The sequence below is a fragment of the Galleria mellonella genome, unplaced genomic scaffold (genome assembly GCF_026898425.1).
Source record: "Galleria mellonella isolate WM207_F2 unplaced genomic scaffold, CSIRO_AGI_GalMel_v1 utg23, whole genome shotgun sequence".
Classification (NCBI taxonomy): domain Eukaryota; kingdom Metazoa; phylum Arthropoda; class Insecta; order Lepidoptera; family Pyralidae; genus Galleria; species Galleria mellonella.
In genome coordinates, this window is record NW_026442045.1 from 886,038 (window position 1) to 908,202 (window position 22,165).

Sequence of the window (22,165 nt, forward strand, 5' to 3'; positions counted from 1 at the left end):
TCAGTCATTTTATTACCAGACATGGATTCAAATGTCAATTGTGATTCCCATATGAGTTCTATAATAATTTTTACGTCTGCTAGAAGGTTTACTTACGAGATCAGGCAGAATGCTACCGGGCACTGCATAAGATATCCTCCAATAACTAACTACTAAGTAGTTGGAGACAGTCATGTTTACGAAAACCAAAAACATACCTGATGCATTGATTTTGAAGTCTTCCTAATTTGTCAAGCAACTCTGCTGAGAGGTCCAGATAAGCAATATTACAGTAGTCGAAAAAGGGAAGGAGCAGAGGTTGTACCAGCAACACTTTTGTACCACAAGAAAATAAGCATTGAAGTCTTCGCATTGAATGAAGAGAAGTGAAAATTCTGCTAGCAATAGACCCTGTCAGGTCGATACGTGGTTCCTCCTGGAAACCATCATAGCTAATTCTAGTTGAATTCGTCAGGATGGGCTAACTGACCTACTTTTATCCTCATTAGTCATCTATCACTGGTGCCCCGCCATTGTATACCGATAGCGCAGACGGGGATACCGTATCATTATCACCTATTAAAAAAAAACTAATTCAACTAGAATCAGCCACGATGGTTTCCAGCGGGAACCACGTGGAGATCGACCTGACAGGATATATTGCTAGAAATGGGGCTATTTGACTCCATTACTAACAATTCCATCCCCCCTCACCCCCTGACAACCGCAATTAGGCTATTGGCGATGCTGCTTTCCATCTCTCGGGCATAAGTTCCTTTAGTCGCTTCTTACAACACCCACGGGAAATAAAGGGGTGGTCTATTCTATGCCACACGGCCATGGCGGGATCACACCACACAAAATGTATATTAGCGTTTAAGTTAATTTGATTTCTTTTGAAACTGTAAAAATTTCAAAATCAAAATTGTATGACTTTGAGTCTAAATGTACCTTTAACAAAGTTACATTTAGACTCAAAATCATACAGTCATGCAAACAAACATACATTTATTTTTGTAATTTTCGTGAGCGAACAAACAAACATTGTATTGGTTTATTAATTTATCATAGCCCCCCACGGTTTCATTCACGTAGAACTGGAATACACTGAGCAAAATCTTTGTCAGGTCGCAATATAGTAACCATCTCGTATATAGAAATGCACTACATTGATTATGAGCATGTTTATACTCCGACTTGTACGTGGTCGATCTTCGGATGACTGTGACTACAGAGCAAATAATCACGACGTTAGCTGCAACAACCATTTTTAGGGCTGGATCTGTGGTACCATTCCAATCTCATAAAACCAAAAATATTAATAATTTGGCCGTGTTTCCTCACTCGCCGATAGATCGTATGGTTATCTAATTAAATGACGCTAAAATTAAATAAGAAAGTACAGTTATTATGATCCACTAATAATAGATGGCGCACTATTCAATTTAGATTGCGCTAAAATTAAATTCTCCGTAGTTTCTGAGTTATCATATTTCTTTTTGTAGAAATAGTTACTTACTATTTGTGCACTTTTTCCATTATGAATCGGTTCTATATCTTTGACTTTATATTTTGCGATCAGGTGATCTACCATGAAATGAAATTCTGAATTTTCGGACTCAATTTCGTGTTTTTGTTCGTACCGAAATCGACTCAGTAAATGGAGCTTAACATTTTGTTCATCATAAATCCTATCCTAATAGTCTAGAGAAACTTTCTAACTCGGAATTTCTTAATATTGTCATAGGACAAACTCGTGCAAAGTAATAAACCATCAACATCGTCTAGGCATATTTAGAATTTTCTTCATTTACTAAAATACAAATATAAATACAATGCAATATGTATAGGTATATTTTTGAATAGCCCTTTTAACAGACTACACTTCAAAATAAAATAAAGTCATATTTTTTGAATAATTTAAGTTTTATTTAATTAAAGGAAAAAATGGAAAAATGGTAAAATTAAAGATGAATGTTTTTATAAGAAAAAAGAAAAATAAAGCTAAGTCTTCAAGTTTTTTAAAATGATACAGAAATTAGAAGTCAGTAAAACCATCCATGACATTAATAACGGTTCTGCAGCGGTTTTTCATTCTTTGAATCAAGTGATCAAAGTCTTCTGCTGCAATGTTTGCAGGAAAATCCTTTAGAGCCCTTCTTTGGAGTATGTCTCACGTGTGCTCTATGGGGTTTACGTCTGGTGACTGCGCGGGCCAGCTTAAGACGGACACATCGTGCTCCTGCAGCCAGCTGGTCAAGACTCGCGCTGTGTGCGGGCGGGTGTTGTCTTGCATGAGTGTAAAGTCTTGGCCCATTTGCAGTCGATGGGGATGGACAATTGGTATTAGCATCTGGTTACGGTATTTTTCAGCGGTTATGGTGTTTCTGATCCAAGTGAGGTCTGTTCTGCTACCGACACGAATTCCCGCCCAAACAATAACTGTCCAGCCATGGTAAGGATGGATATCCACAAGCAATTGGTGCTCTGATTGAAGCCTTTGAACTAACTGCATGGCTGTAACATTTCGTTGCATTCTCGCGGAAACTTGCAAAAATCGGTCTTGCTGGTGAGTGGTAATGCGCCTCCTGCCAGGGTGTCCTTTAGCCACTTCACCAGTAGCACGATAACGTGACCATAATCTTGATATCACATTTTGTTTTGTTCCAATCGCCTTAGCAACCGTCCGTAGAGTAGCCACCGTTTGGAGCATGCCTACTGCCCGTAACATCTCCTCTTTTGTTAAATGGCGCCGCTGCATGATGAAAACAGTCGCATAAATTACGAACCAATCATATCACTTGCTTTAAAACAAAAAAAAAATGACAAAAAAAATTTAAAAAAACTATGATAGGTAAATTGAATCATTCAAATTTCACCTTAGTAATATTGCGCAAATCAATTGATTTTATAATTTTTTTTTCAAATGCAAATTTAGAATCGTTAACAAATACCTATAAAATATCTTAAAAAAAATAGTCAGTATTTTTAGAATTTAAGAACTTTATATGAAATATCCCTAGACGGTGTTGAGGTGTGTAATTTATTTGATTAACTGCATTCAATTTGGCGCAGTAGTTTTTCGTTGATGACATACAGAGGTATGTCAACAGGCAGATAAAGATAAAATAGCTCCTAGCTGCTTTTATTGTTATTATTAAGAATCCTAATATAATTTTTACTCGCACGTAAAAAACACTACTCAGAGCACAGTGGCCTCCTGTATAAAATTTGTTTATTTGAGTACTTATACCTCTTTCGTGTTTTTGCCGTGAAGCAGTCGTATTTGCATGGCTATATTTCGATTTGAACGGTGGGTTATGACAGTGAAATTACAGGGTACTGAGGCACAACACCTTAGTCCTTATGAATGGTAACGCATCAGGGGTATCATGTTTGATACAGTATTCTCTGTTATGACTACTGTTTGTGTCTATAACCGACGGTTAGCACTTTTTATCAAGTGGACCTTCAGCTTTATTGTAAAATGCATAAAAAAATAAATTTAGGTTTATTTTATTTATGCCAAAAAATAAAAGGCTTGTAGAAATAAAAATACATATATTAATTACATCAATATTAAATTACAGCCAACATAACTATGTAGGTTACAATAATAAAAATATACCTATATAATTTCCATTGAAACAAAATAAATAATAAAAACAAGGTATTTTTTTTTCTTATTAGTAATTAAAACCTAATTCTAAAATCATTGACTATAAGAAGGTTGCAACTGCAGAATACCAGGTAACATTCTTTAAAACAATCCACCTACAAGCAAGGGAGAGCTTACTTATAGTAATAGTAGTATTATGGAATTTACTCATTAATTCTATAATTAATTAATAATGAGTAATAATGACGATAAAATCTGCGAAGGGTTTACACTTGACCAAACATTAGAAAAATATATCCACTGACATTTAAAAATGGAACTTTTGTAGATAGAGAACGTGTTATTGTTAATCTATGAAATTTGATTAGAACAGTCCTTAATCTAAGGATAGAAGCAATTTAATAATTTGGGACATAAAGCTATTTCATTTATTCCAGTATAGGTATTGCAAGTTTGTTTACAAGTAAGTAATATGTTTTCATCATATTATAATGTCTGAAATCCTATAACTTATGCTTTTATTTTTATCATGTCTGCAGTCTCATATACTTGTATAGTTCCAATACAGTTTATAAATTATAAATAGACTTATTACTATTTCTGTGCTTTTATTACTCGGTCTTATTCAAGTATCTACACACATTAAAATAAAATAAATTTAAAATGAAAGAGATTCTACGGTGATTACAATAGGTGAGTTTATAAGCTAATTCTTCGCAGACCATATCGTCACTGTGTAACCTAAATAGAAGGGAAATGGTATTACATTGTTACAGAATAATAGAATTTTGCACCTAATTTTTTTTGGCATCAAGCAATAGAAAATAGGAATAAGATATAGAAAACTTAAGCTTTGGAACAGACAACTAGTGAGATTGTGTGATGTACAAGTAGGTTTATAAAGTAGGTAGGCAATAATTTTAATTGGGTTTGAGGTAAGTACCTATATAGGAACTGAGGAATTGTAATGAATGTTTCATTTTATTTGTTTAATAATAATAATCTCTATTTAGACAATTATATCGATAGTTAATCACGAATACGTCATAACTGATTTAAAATTTTTTTGTAATTTTGTTTTCTAACTTTAGGTGAAACATTCTCCTTTCCTATGTTACATGTGAAATATTCTATAATATATAATATAATAGAATACATTCAGAACCAAGATGTTTTCTGTAATGCCTATAAAAGTTCTTGTTAGGAAATGATCACGGTTAACCGCCAAATCGGTGTTTTGAAGCTAATTTCAGACTATTCACGATTTCTTATTTAATATACTAATAAAAATATACACGGAATTGATAAATTTGCGTGTGGGTGATGAAAATTTACCTGATATTTACAGAACTGTATTCATATCCGAACAAACATGGTACACTATTACAGGCGTTTCAGATAAGAGTGGTAATGCAAATATTCATTATATTATTTTCTTGTTTCGATTCCTGAACTTTGATCTATAACAATACAAATTAAATGAAGGTAAACGATTCAAAATTTTTAGTCCATTAAAAATATATATGCTTTATATGAGGTCAATACAAGTCAATTAGTCAATCTAGTTGGTGAGTAGTTACATCATGAATATGGCGAGAGTTGGTCCTATGCAGCTTCAACAATTTCTTAAGAACGTTTTTGTTGAACTGATTAAGAAAGTCCATTAGGCACTGAGAGGAAGTAATTTTTTGATTACCTACTTTAATGAACAAGAACATGTACCTACGTTATTTAATAAGACAATGTATTTATAAATCTCACTAGTTAGAATAAATAGCAAGTCTTACAAATAAATTAAGAAGTTATGTACAACAAAATATTAACATTTTAAACGATAGGTAAACAAAAATACACAGATACATCGTAAGAAACAGTAAGGATAGAAAGAGAAATACACGAGTTGCAAACGTATAAATGCCCTTTACAATCTTCCACGCGGGAATTATAACGTTAAATATATATTCTTTATTCAATTTTCCGCGCTACTTAAAATTATGTTTCTAATGATAAAGAGATTTCACTATGACAGTCATACACAATATATCTCTTTTCATCCAACACCCACGTGTTTTTTTTTGTTTACATCTATGCACTAACATTACATTTAAAATATGTTACAATGTTCCCACTTGTTATTTTTCAATTAGTGTAAAATATTGGCTGACGAGTAGATAATTATGTGAACGTAGACAAACAAACACAGTTGTCTCGGAATTGACTGCGTAATGACAAAATTAAAAAGTGTACCACCTTCGCAAAATCAGTCTTCCCACAATGTACTGCGACATTATATGAAAAATGTTTTTATTTTTGCTGTATACGGCCGAAATAAATCAATTCCTTCGAAGGCAGGTTATTATAGGCAAAATTTATTTCTTTATAGGTATTACACGTATACAATATCCAACACATATAAACGTTTAAAATTCTACTGTTGATATTATAATGACTGGATGCATTAGCACTACTAATACGGATTTCTTACTCGTAGATAAGGGTCATATTTATTTCAGTGGGACTTTAAAATATAAAGGATTAAGTATTCGATACATTTGTAAATATATCCATGTGATATAAAAAAAAATAAAAAAAAACAATAAATTCACTGTATACACTATCATGATTTTGTGAACCTGTTGTAATAAGGGAAACGATTTAGTAAATTTAAATGAGACCCCACTTACTAGGTTGCAGACAAATATCGCTCTTACTACTTTTAAATAATAAAAGAATAATTTAATATAGACTCTCCTTTGACAACAATGTAACAATTAATTAAAAATAATCGTAATTATAAATGCCTTTTCTCGCGTAGCTGAATAGAAACTTAATGTTTAAATAAAATAAAAATCATTCCTGTCATACAAATTTTCAACACAAAACTTTTAACGATTCGCATGAAGATTATTAACTCACGCGTTCACAATTGCTTCTCCAAAAGTGGGATAGAACATAGCCAATCCCTAAGAAAAAATCCAATATGTATATTGTTATACATATTTATGTAGATATCTTTACCATTCGTGATTTTACTTACAACTACTTACACATTATAAAAGGCATCATTTGTAAAAAATATTCGTCCATAAAATAAAAATAAAACAGCAAATCACTGTAAAATGTTTAAAAAAGAAATGTCTACTACAAAATCACGACACAAGCAACGTAAACGGACCAATCGGCGATCACTAAACACAACGATTTACTTAGTTTCACATAAAATTGTCACAGGTCACACATTCTACGTTTTGCACCCGGGAACGTATTTTTTGTACTAATTTAAAGGTTGGGGTGAGACACACTACGATTAGGAATAGCCGAGTCACCATTCAAACATTCCCATACGCCGCTCGATTCGCTCGCGATGAATCAATCATCTCTGTCCACGTATCACGAAGTACCGCCGACAAATAGGTATTTAACTTCATAATGTAACTTTGGTGTTCACTCCTTTTAGTCGATTTGTGATACTTATAAAAAAAGTCACGCACCCATTTAGTTTCGAGCTCACGATTGGCTCCAAAAAGATCAGCAGAGATCCAACGATTAGTAACCACGCGATTATTTCGCATGGCTCATTTGTTAGGGACGTATATCTTCTTGGACCGGAAGTCGTAAACTTTGCGACAGAAGAGTACAAGTTCCGGTGAGACGGTGAGCGGTAACTTGGAGTCGTTGGGTGCGAGCGCAGGGCTCACCTCGCTGGCGGGCATCGGTGGTACTATAGAGGGCGCCAATGTGATTCCCTCTTCCGCTGCTTTTAGCCGTTTCCTGTAACTGTTGGGTTAATATTGATTAATTAATGGTAGGGGACTTCGGTATCGGTTCTTTCAATTTATGATGTGGGTAAGTCTATATTGCATATATTTTTCGGAGTCGTCACTGGAGAAACTTTTGGCTTTTGGATTATTCGGACGGACTACATATAAATTTTTATCACAGTAAATTTTCGAGTAGCTTTTTAGAGATAATCAAACACAGACTGGTTGTGTACTACTTGAAAAAAACATAGTAATAGTTATACATAATAAAAGTCGTAAATAAGCGTAGTATACAGTCAACCCTCATGCGAAAAACCGCCAACCTGAAAAGCATTACAGGAGTCGTTGAAGGTGGCTTAGCATCATGCTTTGTGGCGAAGTATGGGAAAAATTGGCCGTGTGATCGCAACCGCGGTAGCTTCCCTCTTAAAACTTCTCTAAAGCCTGACTGCGGTTGCCAATCCGCCTGCCAAGCATAGCAACTATTGGCAAAACCCCCCAAGCAGCGGACAATTAAAGGACAATTAAAGATGACGATGGGGAAAATATAAAGATCAATCAGTGAACAGTTATTAATACATAGCATCGTATAGTGATGTTAATTAGTACATAGCATCGTAGAGTGATGTTTCCATGTCAGGAATTGTATCTAGTATTAAAACACGAACAAGCCATCGTCGTTACGGGCGGCAGCAGTTGTGCAAACTAACCGGCAGTACTCGTTGTATCTGAGCACGTAGCACTTGTCTTCGATACAGGCAACAGAGTTGGCGTCACGGTGGCGGGACGCGAACACCTCATCAGGCGCGTCGGCCGCCTGGCGGCCGTGTTCCGTGTGCTCAGGCCGGTAGTACCACACCAAGGATACCATCATCTCGCCTGTGACACAACAATAGTTATTTCTACTACAAGTAGTCTAAGTATTATTATCAGAAGGTGTCTTCGTCGTCTGTAGTTTAATCAGCAATCTTCGAAACTTATGGCGTCGACCTTGTTTAAATACGATTATTTTTTATTTATTTTACAATAATGGTAAAAATGCATAAAGACGATCGATAGCCAATTACAAGTTTTTACAAATAACGGTTGCTACTGTAGATCGGGTGTCAGCTTCTTTGCCATTCGTAGGTCATGATTCAAGAATATGGTCTCTCAAAAACTGTACACTATCGAAATAAGAAAGTTAATAACTAGAATTCAGTAATGGATAGATTCGGTAAGCTATGTGCAGACTGACCATCGTCGGGGTTCTCCCAGAGGCTGGCGACGCGCGCGACGAAGGGCTGCGCGCGCGCCACGGAGGCGCGCAGCAGCACGCAGTCGCCGCGCGACACGCGGTCGCCGCTCGCGTGCGACATGCGCGACCAGCACCGCGCCGGCCGGTCCAGCCGCGAGTCGTTCTACATACCATATACTATGTTATTAATATACTTCCATGTCTATTTTTTTGTTTAAGGTACACGGACAGTTATAACAATAGATAATTACACACTTAAATAATAAACAGCCACTAAAATTTGCACAAATGTATAATGCAAGTGAAGCAAATACACAAAATTAAACAATACTATCGAAAACTACAGCAACATTGTCAATAACAAAGCTCAAATGTCAACAAAGCCATCCTACTTTACTTTATTTGAAAATAACATCTAGATATCGGTGGCCCAATTTTAATATCGAGATAATGTGAAGATATAAAGGTAATCGCTTTGACAAATAAAATTATAGTAAAGACTAGAGGCAGTAGTAATAGCCACAAATTATTAAATTATATTGATACTTCAAACAGTCAGCATTACAGTTCAATAATTAAACATTTTTAAACTGATTTGGTTGCCACGATATCTAATATTTTCAAAACTGGGGTCATGCATCTAATATTATTGTCTAAACTTGTAATAAATTTAGATAAAAAATTTAATGCCTATAATGTAAATTAGGACTAAATTCAGTTATTATGCGGATAAGAATGCAAGAACTCACATTGAGGTAGACTTTGGAAATGTAGTGTTCTCCGTCGAAGCTCCAGCCATTGCTCCAGCGCGGCGCGGCGCGCGGCTCGAGCGCAGGCGGCGCGAGCGGCGCAGCAGGGCGGCGCGAACGGCGCGCCAGCACCGTGCTGGGCCGCCGCCGCCGCGCCCGCCGACCCGCGCTCGGCGGTGTCGGCGACGAGCACGCGTCCTCTGTCACCAGTACCGCGTCGTCTGTCTTTATCGCCGGCCTCTTCGACACTAGCAGTTTCACCACTTTTTCGACATTCTTCCCCTTTTGCTCCACGCTCAGCTTGCATCGTTTCGATGGCCGCTCTGGTTTCGCATTACTCGCTGTTGTGCTTTCGACGACATCGCTCGGCCGATCAATCGTCGACGCGTCGCTGGATCGCTTCTCTGTAATTCCCTTCGATTCTACTGCTCGCTCGGGTTCGTCGACAACGGCGATCTTTGTGGTAGTTTCTGCTCTCGTTTTGGATGGCTTAGAGAGTTTACCGCCTTTTGAACACTTGTCTATCGCAGGTTCGAGATTACTTTCTTTGCGAGATGAAATATCGACGTTTAAAACCGTCGTCTCCCTTTTATCTGTTGAGGTCTTAACACTAAGTTTATCGGGTTGCTTCTCTTTCACTATCACATTAGATTCCTCTTTAAGGACCGATTTTGCGGTGGGCGATTTTAATACTGATTTTAAATTATGTGTGATTTTGGAATCTACTTTATCAACTTTACAATTACTCTTGTAGGGTAGTTTTTTCCCTACTAATTGATTTACGGCAGCTATTTTATTAGGCCGAACACCATTAATTGCGTTATGATTATCGACAATATTGTTATTTATGTTTAAGGTTTTTTTTGGACAATTTTGAGAAATATTTTCATTGGGCGATAAAAATAACTCCGCTGGATTCAGTTCTGTATCGGAAGAGTATCCTTTAGCATCGGCTCTATCGATGCTGTTTTTTCTTAAAAGTTTGTCGAGGAGAAGTGCACTTTTAGTTTTAGGTTTTATAAGTAACGCTTCCTCGACTACTGCTGCTACATTTTTCAGACGAGGATCTTCATTTACAGATTCTATTTGTGTTTTCTTTGCGCGCGATTCATTATGAGTACTGTCTAATTTTCTTTTTACGGTTTTCTTTTCGACAGATGATGTTTTGGATATCCTTTTAATTGGCGATGCTCTTTTTCTCGGTTCTTTCGTAACCGTTTCCGACCGAGTATCCGTTTGTTCACCAGAAACTTTTCTACGTTTTTGTAACTTAACGTGTTCGCCGATACCATTTGTTTTACAACTATCCTCAAGCTGTGTATCTTTCATATCGATCTCTAATTTGGGCTTTGAGTGTCTACGCTTCACCGCTTTCGCCGTATCATTAGTATTGATAGTGTCCGAGTTTGTAGTGCAGTTGTGTTCCCTAAGTGCTTGCGCGTCGGGTTTTCTTGGTGGCGTATTTGTCGGGCCCTCGTTTTCTTTTTTCACGTCCACGAGCGGTGTGGATCTTTCATCTGAGGAGGATAGGTCAATGGGAGCACAGACCGGAGGTGAGATGGCGAGGACGTCATCGTCGGCGTCGCTATGGTGCGCTAGAGGGGCGAGTGGGGCGGAAAGAAGGACGCCAGTGTCGTCGCCGGCGAGTGATCTACGGGCCATTTCTTTGCCTAAGCGCGCGCGGCGGGGAGCTACCGGTGGAGGTTGCGGGGCGCACACACCGGCCGAGCCTCGCGCCGGTGACGGCGGGCCTAGCACGGGCATGTCCCCGACGCGGCGAAGTTTATCGCGTGCATCATATATTTCGCGTTTAGGCGACGCTCCGCCCATAGCAGGTAGTGGGCACGGACGAGGTGCATCCGCGGCTGCTGGTGGCTCGGCTTCTAGCGGCGGATCCTGGAAATGTTTACAATATTAAGACAGAATAAGAGGGGCAGAGTTTTCGCGACGTTTGCCTATGAATCAGTTTGTTTGTTTACCTTGCCGCTGCCGTGGGCGAGCGTATCTGGCACTACGCTGGCGTCGAGTGCGCACGCCCGCACCTTCGCTCGGAAGGCGCCCCCGGGCGGCGCGAGCGCGGAGGGAACGTCCGCGGGGCCGCCACCGGTAGGGGCTTTACCAGTAGCGGGCCCAATAAGGACGTTTTTTGGACACGTGTTTAGTGGGCACGGACATTGGCGGTATTCTAAAATAAAAGAATAGATAGGGTTTAGTTTCAACTATTACATATTATACGAGTGTGAGATGTATTTTACGTAAAGGAAATAGTGTTGTTACATAAGAATACTAGGTAGAAGTGGCACTTTAATAATAATGTCGCGTTGTTTATTTATTTATTTAAACTTTAATGCGCAATAAAATTCTACTCAACCATTGGATAAATGAGTCTAATCAAAACCAAACCGAGAAATAAGTAGGCGGTGCATTACTACACAGAGGAAAAATTAAGTAATACTTGATATCTTCATATAATATAAAAATATAGTACATATTTAGTAATAATAGGATCTTCATCGTGTAAATAATCATCATAAACAGTTAGATTCACCTACAATCAAACTGTTTATAATTACTTCTCTCCATCCAAAGGTTGCCTGGAAGAGATCGCTTTTGGCGATAAGGTCGCCCATTGTTTTTTCAGTGTGATTATTTCTTGTAATTGTTTATATCTAGAATAAGTTTACTGTTGTAATTTTTTGGAGGAAACAATAAAGAGTATCTATCTATCTATATAATTTCTTGTTCGTTCAAAAAACATTGTTTTAGTAGATACTTATATTAATAACTACATTAAGGTATTATTAAGCAGGTAAGGTGCCGTGTGGTCCTGGCATAGAATTGGCAACCCTTTCCTTTATTAATGGTCGAGGAAAGGGCAGCAGCATCCCTTTTAAAACTTCACTAAGGCTTAGCTGCGGTTGTCAACTCGCCTGCCGAGCGTGGCAACTACTGGCAAAACCCCCCGATAGGCGAAAGCAGTGTTATGTTCAGCAGTAGATAATTAACGGCTGATATGGATGGATATAGAAGGTATAATACCTTATGAGTCATAATTATTACGTATTTAATTTTGTGAGTTTAATAATATTATTATTTTTTTATCTACATATAATGAATTTATGTATAAAACAATATATAAGATGACTATATCGCTTAATGGAAAAAAAAATACAGTTGAACTAAGAACATATGTATGTACTCACCCACGTATGGTATCCTTTGTGGTGAATGTTGATAACACGGTGGTGTTCCGTAATACTGTGGGGGAGGATACGGTTCGTTGCTAACACCTACCATCTGGAAATAAAGCAAACAGTTGATGACTAAAAGAGGCTAATTTTTTAATTGTAGTACTACTATATTTTTTAATAAGACCAGCCAAGGTGCATGTGTGGTGTATATTAAGTTTAACACGTTAAAAGAACGCATGCCCACCGGCGGGTCACTCCGCAACAACATTACCGTCCCGCGTGCTCACGGGTGGGTACATGTTTTACTTGGGGACTGCTTGTATACCGGTGGGCATTATTTAAATACAATTTATATACAGTAGTCAATTTGTCGCTCCCTCGAAGAGATACTGTATAGTTGACTTAGTTAATTTGACATAGAATTATTGTACAACAAAAAAAATATTTTAAAAATACGTAATTAATAATAATAAAAAAAAATACCGGTCAATATGTGAGAAATATGATTTTGCAGTATAGTCTTCAACGTGTTAAGTATGTTGTATTGTCAGCCAAATAAAATTTGAGTAGGTAGGTAGTCAATAACTTAAACAAAATGTATATGGTAGGTACCAATGCGAAAGTAAACAGAATTTATTTAAAATAATACTGTAATGATACCAGTTTCAGAAATAAAGTATTTTATAAATATTTTTTTAATAGCGAAAATTATGATCCTAAAAATAAACTCAGCTGTCTACGGATATAATTTTTTTTCTATTAATATTAATCATGAGGCAATTAAAAAGCTACGAAAATTAAAGGTTACTAACCTGTGCGTCTGGCTGCGGAGGTGGTATGTGGTAGGGGCCGGGTGGTCTGTAATACCGGCTGTAACATAGCTCCGCAGGGTAGTATGGCGGTCCATATTGCTGTAGTACCTTCAAACAGAAACAATTTTATTTATTTTGTTACCTGACTAGTTTCATATAATGGCATTCTGAAAAGTCATCAACATTATTATGTGCAGTTATGAGATGTTATACTTTATTGAGTAATTTAAAAAATAAATTTTGTTCAAGTAGACCAATTTCACTAAGTGCCAACTATAAATTTAATATCATAATTATGTATTATTGTTTTATATATTTTCATATTAAAGTGTGAGTATATTTTAGAAAAAAATATATTTAGATAATGGGGCTACAGATAACAATTTGAGTAAAATTTTATATTTTTTTTTATACAACTTAGAATGGCAAACAAGCTGATGGAAAGTGGTAACCATCGCCTATAGACATGAGTAGTACCATGGACATAACAGAGTATACTGTTTCGCCCATGATACCCCCCATGCGTTACCATTCCTGAGGACTCAGATGTTATTCCTCTGTACCCTGTAAATTCACGCCATATCCCACCCTCCAAACCGAAACACAGCCATGCAAACACAACTGCTTCAAGGTAGAAACACGAATGGGACAGAGGTACCCAAGCAATCGACTTTTGTACAAAGTCTCCTTCTTGTATAATACATTTTATGAAAATTACACGTATGATAACACTATGGAATGTAACGAAAATAAGTATGTATTCATAATTGAATAAGTCGTTAGTTAACTAGTATTGGTTTCATTAAGAGGACAAATGTTTATCAATTTACGAAATAAACATTTTATTTTATTTATTTAAATGTAATAAATCATGTTATATTACAATAAATAAGTAATACTTACAGGGGGATGCGGGGCGTGATAATGTGGCGGAGGATGATATCTCGCCAGCGTGCGTTCCGCTTCTGCACCGCTCTCTTTGATCAGGGGACCCGCTGGCTGGTAATATCCTGTAACAATAGAAAAAGTTTTAAAATAAAAAAAAAAAATCCATAAACTATTTTCTTCAAAGTCAAAAGTTATTTATTTTATAATAATAGTGCTGTATAGATATTTACTTAAGAACTTGTCAGTTTATTTTTTCTCTATTCCGAAAGCAATCGGTTGCGATGAATGGAGAAGAATCTTTTTCAAACGACTTCAAAAAGAAAGGGGTTTCAATTCAGTTGTCTTTTTTTTTATTTATTACGTCACAACTCTGTTAGTTGTAAACCGATTTGGTAAATTATTTTTTTATCTGAAAGGATATATTTACATATTGGTGTCATAGAAATAAAATCAAAATCGTTACATATTTCATTGCATTTTACAGAATTTTGGTGTAATTATAAATAAATACTAATTTAACATGAAACATGTATTATAAGTGGTTAATATATTCAGTTATTATAAATAAATATAGTATAGAAAATGATAAATGATTGGCATATGGAAATATATTGAAGATTATAATGGTTTGTCTTTTGTGAGAAATAATGTAAGTAATTGTAATGTGTTTCTTAGTGATACTATTAATCTTATTGAAAAGTTTTTATATTCTAAAAACAAAAAGAGGACATCAATGTATTTTATTTGTTATTCATAAGACAGATAATGTATGCAAAGTAACAATTTATTTTACTTTGAAATATATATGTATTTTATTTGTGGGAGACTAGATACAAATGTTTTATATTCAATAGTTTATAAATACAGGCGTCAATGTTATATTAACAATACAACAATGAGCGTTTTCTTATACTCGTAATGTAACATTTATACAAATAAAACGTTGGAAACGTTTAAACTAATAAATACAGGTATGTTGTCTGGCTGGTCATTGCACTCTCGTATAGGATTTTTTTGCAGTTCGCTGTTTGTGTTGTAACTTCTTGATGGAACTTTATTTGTTTAAACGATGTAATTTAAAATATTTGTACTTAAAGTTTCACTGATTTAATAATTTATACAACTCAATATTTGTGGCAAAAGTACCATTATCTGTCACTAATAGGTAGTTTGCGATGTTTTTGTTCAGCGTATGTGTACATTATGTTTTTGTAGAAGTCAAATTTGTAAATACGCCTGAGGTTTGTGTTCCGAAACTAGTCGTATGTATAAATAACAAAAACATCTTATTTTACTAATATAATAAAATTGTCACTAGAAAATGTCTGTATATCGGAGATTTTAAGAAAAATAAATAAGACCCACAGATACCATAACAATAATTTCCAGATATTTTGTTTGTTTTAAAATCACACAAAAACTACTGCGCGAAATTAGATGCAGTTTTCACTGTTTTTCCCCCTGAAAGTCTAACTTAAAATTTAGATATGTAAAATCTAGATAGATAAATATGATATCGTTATCTAGAAGTGGCCTATTTCATTGGTTTTCCAGCTTTTAAATTTTACGCGTGTTATTTATTTTTAAATTTTATATATAAACCTAATATTATACATCTGAAAGTAAGTTTGTTTGCTATCTTTTAATACATTAATAATCCGACCAATCGTTATGAATTTTTTTCAGGTGTACACGTAGTATTCGAGAGAAAGAAGGAAATAAGCTACTTTTTATCAATCTATCAATAAGACGCGGTCATACGGCGGAAGTCGCTGGTAAAAATCGGGATTTTTTGTAAAACTTAGTAAAAAATGAATAAAAGAGCAGGATGTGGTTAGCAGCAAATTTCGTATATTGTACAGACATCGGAACACGCGCCACGATACGTCGCACCATAGTTAACGTGACCATTTTTATTTTTACTTAAAATGGGACATTGTTATAGGTACTTCGTTACTGATACGGCTACAATAAAAGTAGTATATAAAAACGATCTATTTTATTTGACCTAAATTTTATTTTACAGTAAATAAAATAGATTTTTTGGCAACAAGTTGAATTAAATATAAATAGAAAAAAGTAAAGAATTGAAAACTACGAGTACATGAAACTAGATATTTAATAATTCATATAATTTTCTAAGGTCTGTTATTAAAAATTACTTATTAATGTTTTTAAAAATAGTATTTAGAGATAAAGGTAAGATAATTTTTAATACAAATTAAATTTGTGCCACTTTTTATACAAATTAAATTTTTCTATTATTTAGTTATTGTAAGAAACTAATAATTATTTCAGATGTCTAGTAAAAATAAAACAAAAACAACTAATTGTAGAACAGTAATCGATTTTTATGTTTATGTCACATTTTTTTCTTACTGTTCTCAAAATAATTCCGCATCTCACTGCTTTCTTCAAAGACACCAGAATAGAGTATCAAAAAAGGGGCTGTTCCGTTAAAAATAGAACGTATGGTCAACGATAGCTCGCATCACATACATGTTGCGATAAAGTTTGCGGTCACTACCACTTCCGATTGCGTAAATATAGACGGCGCTGCGTATTTTATAGCGACACAATTTTAAAGTAATTTTAAAACGCAGGAAGTAACAAAATGTAATTGAATAAAAAAAGCGGCAACTTCTCAGTTTGGCTATATTTTCGTGTACATTATTTTTATTAATTTTAATAAATTTATTTTTATGAAATAACTAGTGATCTGGCATGTTTTTACTCGGGTAGTTAAAATTGTCTCCTAATAATATAGTTTTTTATAAGTGAAAGTTGAGTAGTTTTATCCATTACAAACAAACAAATCTTTCTTTTTTATAATATTAGTAAAGATTTATTCCTTGGTGATAGCATATTGATTTTATTAAGATTTAAATGAGTTTGTTTTTAAAGTCTATTATTGTAAATATCTTTAACCATTTACAATGGTGTAGTTATTAGCTAATAGGTTTTAAGGTAAAATAAGGATGGTTCTTATTAATATTAAAATAAATTTAAAATTTTTTGTTTATTTTGTTGGCGTCTCTGAGTGTTTTAATACCTCAACCAATTGGTTTATAACAATGGTTCTTTATCCTAAATATATGTATCATTTGGGATGAAAACAAAAATTAATATATACTGGAAAATAATATATCCTCACATGGACTAACACGCAGATTAAAATTAGTACCATCACAAAAGTGCAGATAAATAAAGTGTAATCAGGCGGTATATATTAATGAGTGACAATACGTTTTAATTTCTATTACGATATTGACAATTATTAATAAAAAACATTATGTAATTATTAATTTATGAGAGATAATTACAGTCCTCAGGACGGGCAACACGTAAATAGAACAATAGTCAACATTGCATTCGGAAGCTTGATTGCTATTCCATGTTGCATAGTAAATGTTGACTATTTAAAATTTTATAGTTAAATTAAAAGTAATAATACTTAATTATGAAAAAATATATAGTAAATGTAATAAGGTAACTTTTTGTTGGTATCAACAATTTGGCACTATCGGAATACCTACCGTTATTTGCAGACTAGCGCATGCTATCGGCCTCTATCGGTTCGTAGGCATTACAGAGGCGGCTATAAACTGGAGTGTGGTTTGATTCAGTTTTGCTATCAAATAATGTTTAAATTTTTTTTATTGGACTTTTATATTTTATTTAATATGTAAACAATATGCATTTTTAATATGTATACTTTTAAATGTTATCTAATTTTATTTTTACAATTAAAATATAATGACTTTTCTGAATTTTAATTAGAAGAAAATTTAACCGGGACATATAGAAAGATAGAAAAATTATATTCGCCATAATACAGTATGGAATTTGTTAAAAAATAATGCAAAAAGAAAATAAAAATAATTAAACCGTACATTTTATAAAATTAAGCGTAATTAAATAAGACTTCAGGCCATTGACAATGACAGTAATGTTTTATTTACCTTTCATACAGATGTTTGTTATAATAAATTGTTATAATTTGTATGAATTAGACAATTTCAAAAGGAAACAAAACGGCGGCTTAATTCCTAAAAGTAAGATAAGTTTGAGAGAAATGAATTTTAAAGAAAATAAGTACCAAATATTCGAAACATTTAAATAGACTATCATTAGGCATCTAATTGTTGTAAATAAAATCTATTTACCTCTCCGTCCGCTCTAGAAAATGGAAAACGGCATGACAAATACACGGCTATAAATTGTAAGGCAGGTTGGCAAGCCGGTTCTATTTTAAAGCTCTCACGTAGCACCTATTATTTTATTTGAAACATTCTTATTATCTGTATTTATTTACATTCGTGACATTTTTATCTATTATTTTATTAGCGTTTTAACAATATAATTACTTAGTACGTACTTAATGCCCACATGTGTGAGAAAATGTGGGCATGACAAGTGTTATATACATACAATGATAACAGTTGACAAATGTCTCTAACTACGTTATTAGATTCGTATAACAGTCGTAAGTATATATTTTTTGGACACCTACTTAATAACAATCTGTAAGATGTTATTTCTTTTCATTTAGGATGTTTTAAAATGCAACAGTGGGATGTTTAATGAATTGTACAGACGGAGCGTAATATTCATTACTCACACTGACGTAGTAAATAGTATCAATTCAATAAAAATTAAATAAAACTGATGTTAATACATTTAAATTATCGAAGTTATATTTAACAAGACACGCTGTTTGAAAATTAAAACATCACCGTTTAATTAATGTGTCCACCGCTTATTTTATGGTATTTATTATCCTGTCTTATGGCTCTGTATATACATTTATAGTCAAAGATAATTGATAAAAAGGACAAATTACTGCACATGTCTAGAAATAATAACCAGGTCTTATGATAGATAATGAAATATGTCTAGCATGAAATCCATAATAATAATAATTTATGTATTAGTATGCGATATCATAATTTCCATGATTTCTGATTTATGGTGATTAGATAATAAATTTTATTTTTAGGAGTTTGTTATAACCTACTGTTCTATAATAGTAATATATAAAACATTCCTATGTATAAGAATACTTTAGTCTATATTAACATTTTTTTGTTTAACGTTTAGATATTTAGTGATATTTTATATTTTAAGAAAGCAGTTATTTGAAATAGAAATTTTTGTTTTTTTTTTCTGTATTTATTTTATTAACATGTATATGGTATGTTTTTTTTACGTACCAAAGTTTATTTATTATATTAATGTGGTAATATAAATACTCTAAATTGTAGATGAGAATTAGCAAAGTGAAGCTTTTAAACGAGCGTAATTATTTGAAAATTTTGTTCATAAGTGAACAGTCAAATTCGGTTCAATATAGGTGAAAATCTTACTAAATATTGAATAATGAACTAATAACTGTTAATGTAATCGTGACAGATGATAATTATTACAAGTCATTTAGGTGATAAATAGCTTATGAAGGTAGGAGGAGGTTTATATCACTTTTAACTTTTATGTTAATGTGTGCACGTAATCTAATATTAAAACTTTAAATATTAAATTAGTTATTCGAAAAAGTACCTATTCATTACTGTTTTTGTATAATTATTTAGATAACAATCATGTCGATGCAGCATGACGATCTAAAACTATTTCTATACGGTAGAAAGAGACAGCTTTGCTTGATAATAAAAAAAATATGATAGCATAATATCAGCAGGTGCATTGGAAAATAAATTGCAAGACACATCTCTCATTTGCGAAATAAATAAAAGCAGCCAAATGCAAATACAGCTTTCAAGAGCTCAAAGTGGTTTTTACATAGATGAAATTGATTTTTATTTCAATATTAATATTTATTTGTGTGATTGATATTAACAAGTTGGTATTTTGTTGATAAAATTTTTAGGGAATATAAAAATAATAAAAAAATATTAATGTGTAGATACACATTATTAATAACTATAAAGTATTTATATAACATGAACATTGTATACCTATTTATATTATCAGAACATATTTATGGTCGCAACTAAAAGATCTCTGTTTGAAAACTTTGAAATGCCAATCACGTATTCCATAAAGGGTATGCACTTAAACTTATTTCCAAGCTCTAGTAGCTCTAGATGAAAAAGAAAAAAAATCACAATTTACGTTGCAAAACATGGCCTAAAAGAAGCGGGCGGTTTGCCTTGAGTCCGCGCAGCTGCTTCGCTCCATAAGGGGGTTATTTTTGAGACCACTTTTTGTACTTATTTATTTATCTACCGGTCTTATTGTAACGTTTCAGAGCACGGTTGCTAGGCACTGTTATTGTGTTCGAGACGCCTCTGCTAAATTATTGTAAGGCCGATGAGGGCCGATGTGAAATGCTTAAGTGCGATTACAATGTAACTTTTAATTGCGCATATAATATAGTTATAACGGTAGCAATCCGGTTTTAAAACTTACGAGTATTAGTTTTTTCAAATTGATACTTTGAAATAGTCCAATTATAAAATTGTATGTTACTTGTTTCGATTTCGAGTAATTTCATTCGCTTATAACAATTAAGATATAGATCAGGTATGTAGTTCGAAGAACTGATATTTAGCGAGAAAAAAAGGCAATCTAGTGAGTTGTAACTGTATTGATAAACGCACCATGTACTGATGACTCCTCATTACACGAAGGGAAAAGATCACAACATCAAATGAAATGCAGAAAGCATACATCGGATGCAGGTGACTCAAGATCGTTTCTTATCCCCATAGGCTGTTGATAGTTGCGGCTCTCTTTCTAAGCTTTATGTTTAGTAGTGAGTAAATATAACGAATGGCCGATGTAAAATAATAAACAATCAGTTCTCACACGTAATGTAATTAAAAATGTTATTAAAGATCACCAAATTACTTGTATATTCATTCGTTCATGGAATATTTTTTCATTCGGTCCCAAGAATTAGTTAGGGATACTTCGCTTGCGCCAAGATGTTAAGAAAATAATGGACATTTTATTGCCTTACGGTCATAAACACGCGAAAATGTTGTTCGTTCGCAAGTTAGAGTAGATACCCGCTTTTATTGTTGTGGACTTTTAATATAAACGAATAAACAGCGGAGTTACAAGTTTGATACGAACGCGATACAAATGATTGAAGTTTGATTGTTTCTATTCACAAAATTCTAGGTTACGAATGAAAACAAATTATGTAGAAGCAATTTGATTATGCGACAATTGTTACTATTTAAATTATTGTAAAAACTTAGGTTTCATCAATTCTTAATTGACTTAAAAATTAAAAATCTTAGTAATTTTGTAGTTATTACTATTTATAGTATTTTGTACTGATTTTGATAATTCTAATTTTTAACCGACTTGCAATAGATGGAGGCTCTCAATTCAGTTGTATTTTTTTATGTTTGTTACCTCATAATTCTATCAGTTCTAAACCGATTAACAAAATTCTTTTTTTATCTTACAGTTTAGTTAAAATTTTATCAAGATCACTTCAATAGTTTAGTTTTTAAATCAAAATAACTTGTTTTGTCACAACTGAAGTCGGTTCTTTTTGTGGGACACAATATTTAATTGTAAACGAAATAACTTATTTCACGTTAAGAGTTAAGTTGCTTTTTTGTGAAGTAAAATATTTTTTTCTAAGAGATAATATTTCAGTAGAGCCGTCTCTTATTGCTCTTTTACATTGTTTCTATAATCTCCTTTGAGAAAAATAATAGTTTTAATTCTTTCTTTAATTCTTCTGAAATAATTTCTGCCAATTTTATTTGTAAATTAACATTATTAATATTATTAGCGTGTATTATTATATTATTTCCTTCCTTGTAGAGCTATCAATTAATGGATTCTGAATACGGACGCATGTAAAAACTGTATGTGTATACACATTAATGTTATGCGCGTGATCGTTTAACAAACAGTGCGCGCCGCGCACCGCGACCGCGACCGGTTACG

General features: G+C 33.7%; 1 protein-coding gene across 2 annotated transcripts in view; it reads right to left on the reverse strand.

Moving 5' to 3' along the window:
• Positions 1-3,520: 3,520 nt before the first annotated feature.
• LOC113513022 (uncharacterized) overlaps positions 3,521-22,165 on the reverse strand; it is a 239,493-nt gene continuing 220,848 nt past the window's right edge. For both annotated transcript variants that reach the window (XM_052894773.1, XM_052894772.1), the window contains 8 exons: positions 14,252-14,358; positions 13,349-13,456; positions 12,549-12,642; positions 11,325-11,530; positions 9,346-11,241; positions 8,597-8,759; positions 8,070-8,238; positions 3,521-7,375 (listed from right to left, as the gene is read on the reverse strand). In XM_052894773.1, the coding sequence (XP_052750733.1) occupies positions 7,174-7,375; positions 8,070-8,238; positions 8,597-8,759; positions 9,346-11,241; positions 11,325-11,530; positions 12,549-12,642; positions 13,349-13,456; positions 14,252-14,358 (2,945 nt within the window). In that variant the 3' untranslated portion in view covers positions 3,521-7,173. The remainder of the gene's footprint in view (positions 7,376-8,069; positions 8,239-8,596; positions 8,760-9,345; positions 11,242-11,324; positions 11,531-12,548; positions 12,643-13,348; positions 13,457-14,251; positions 14,359-22,165) is intronic.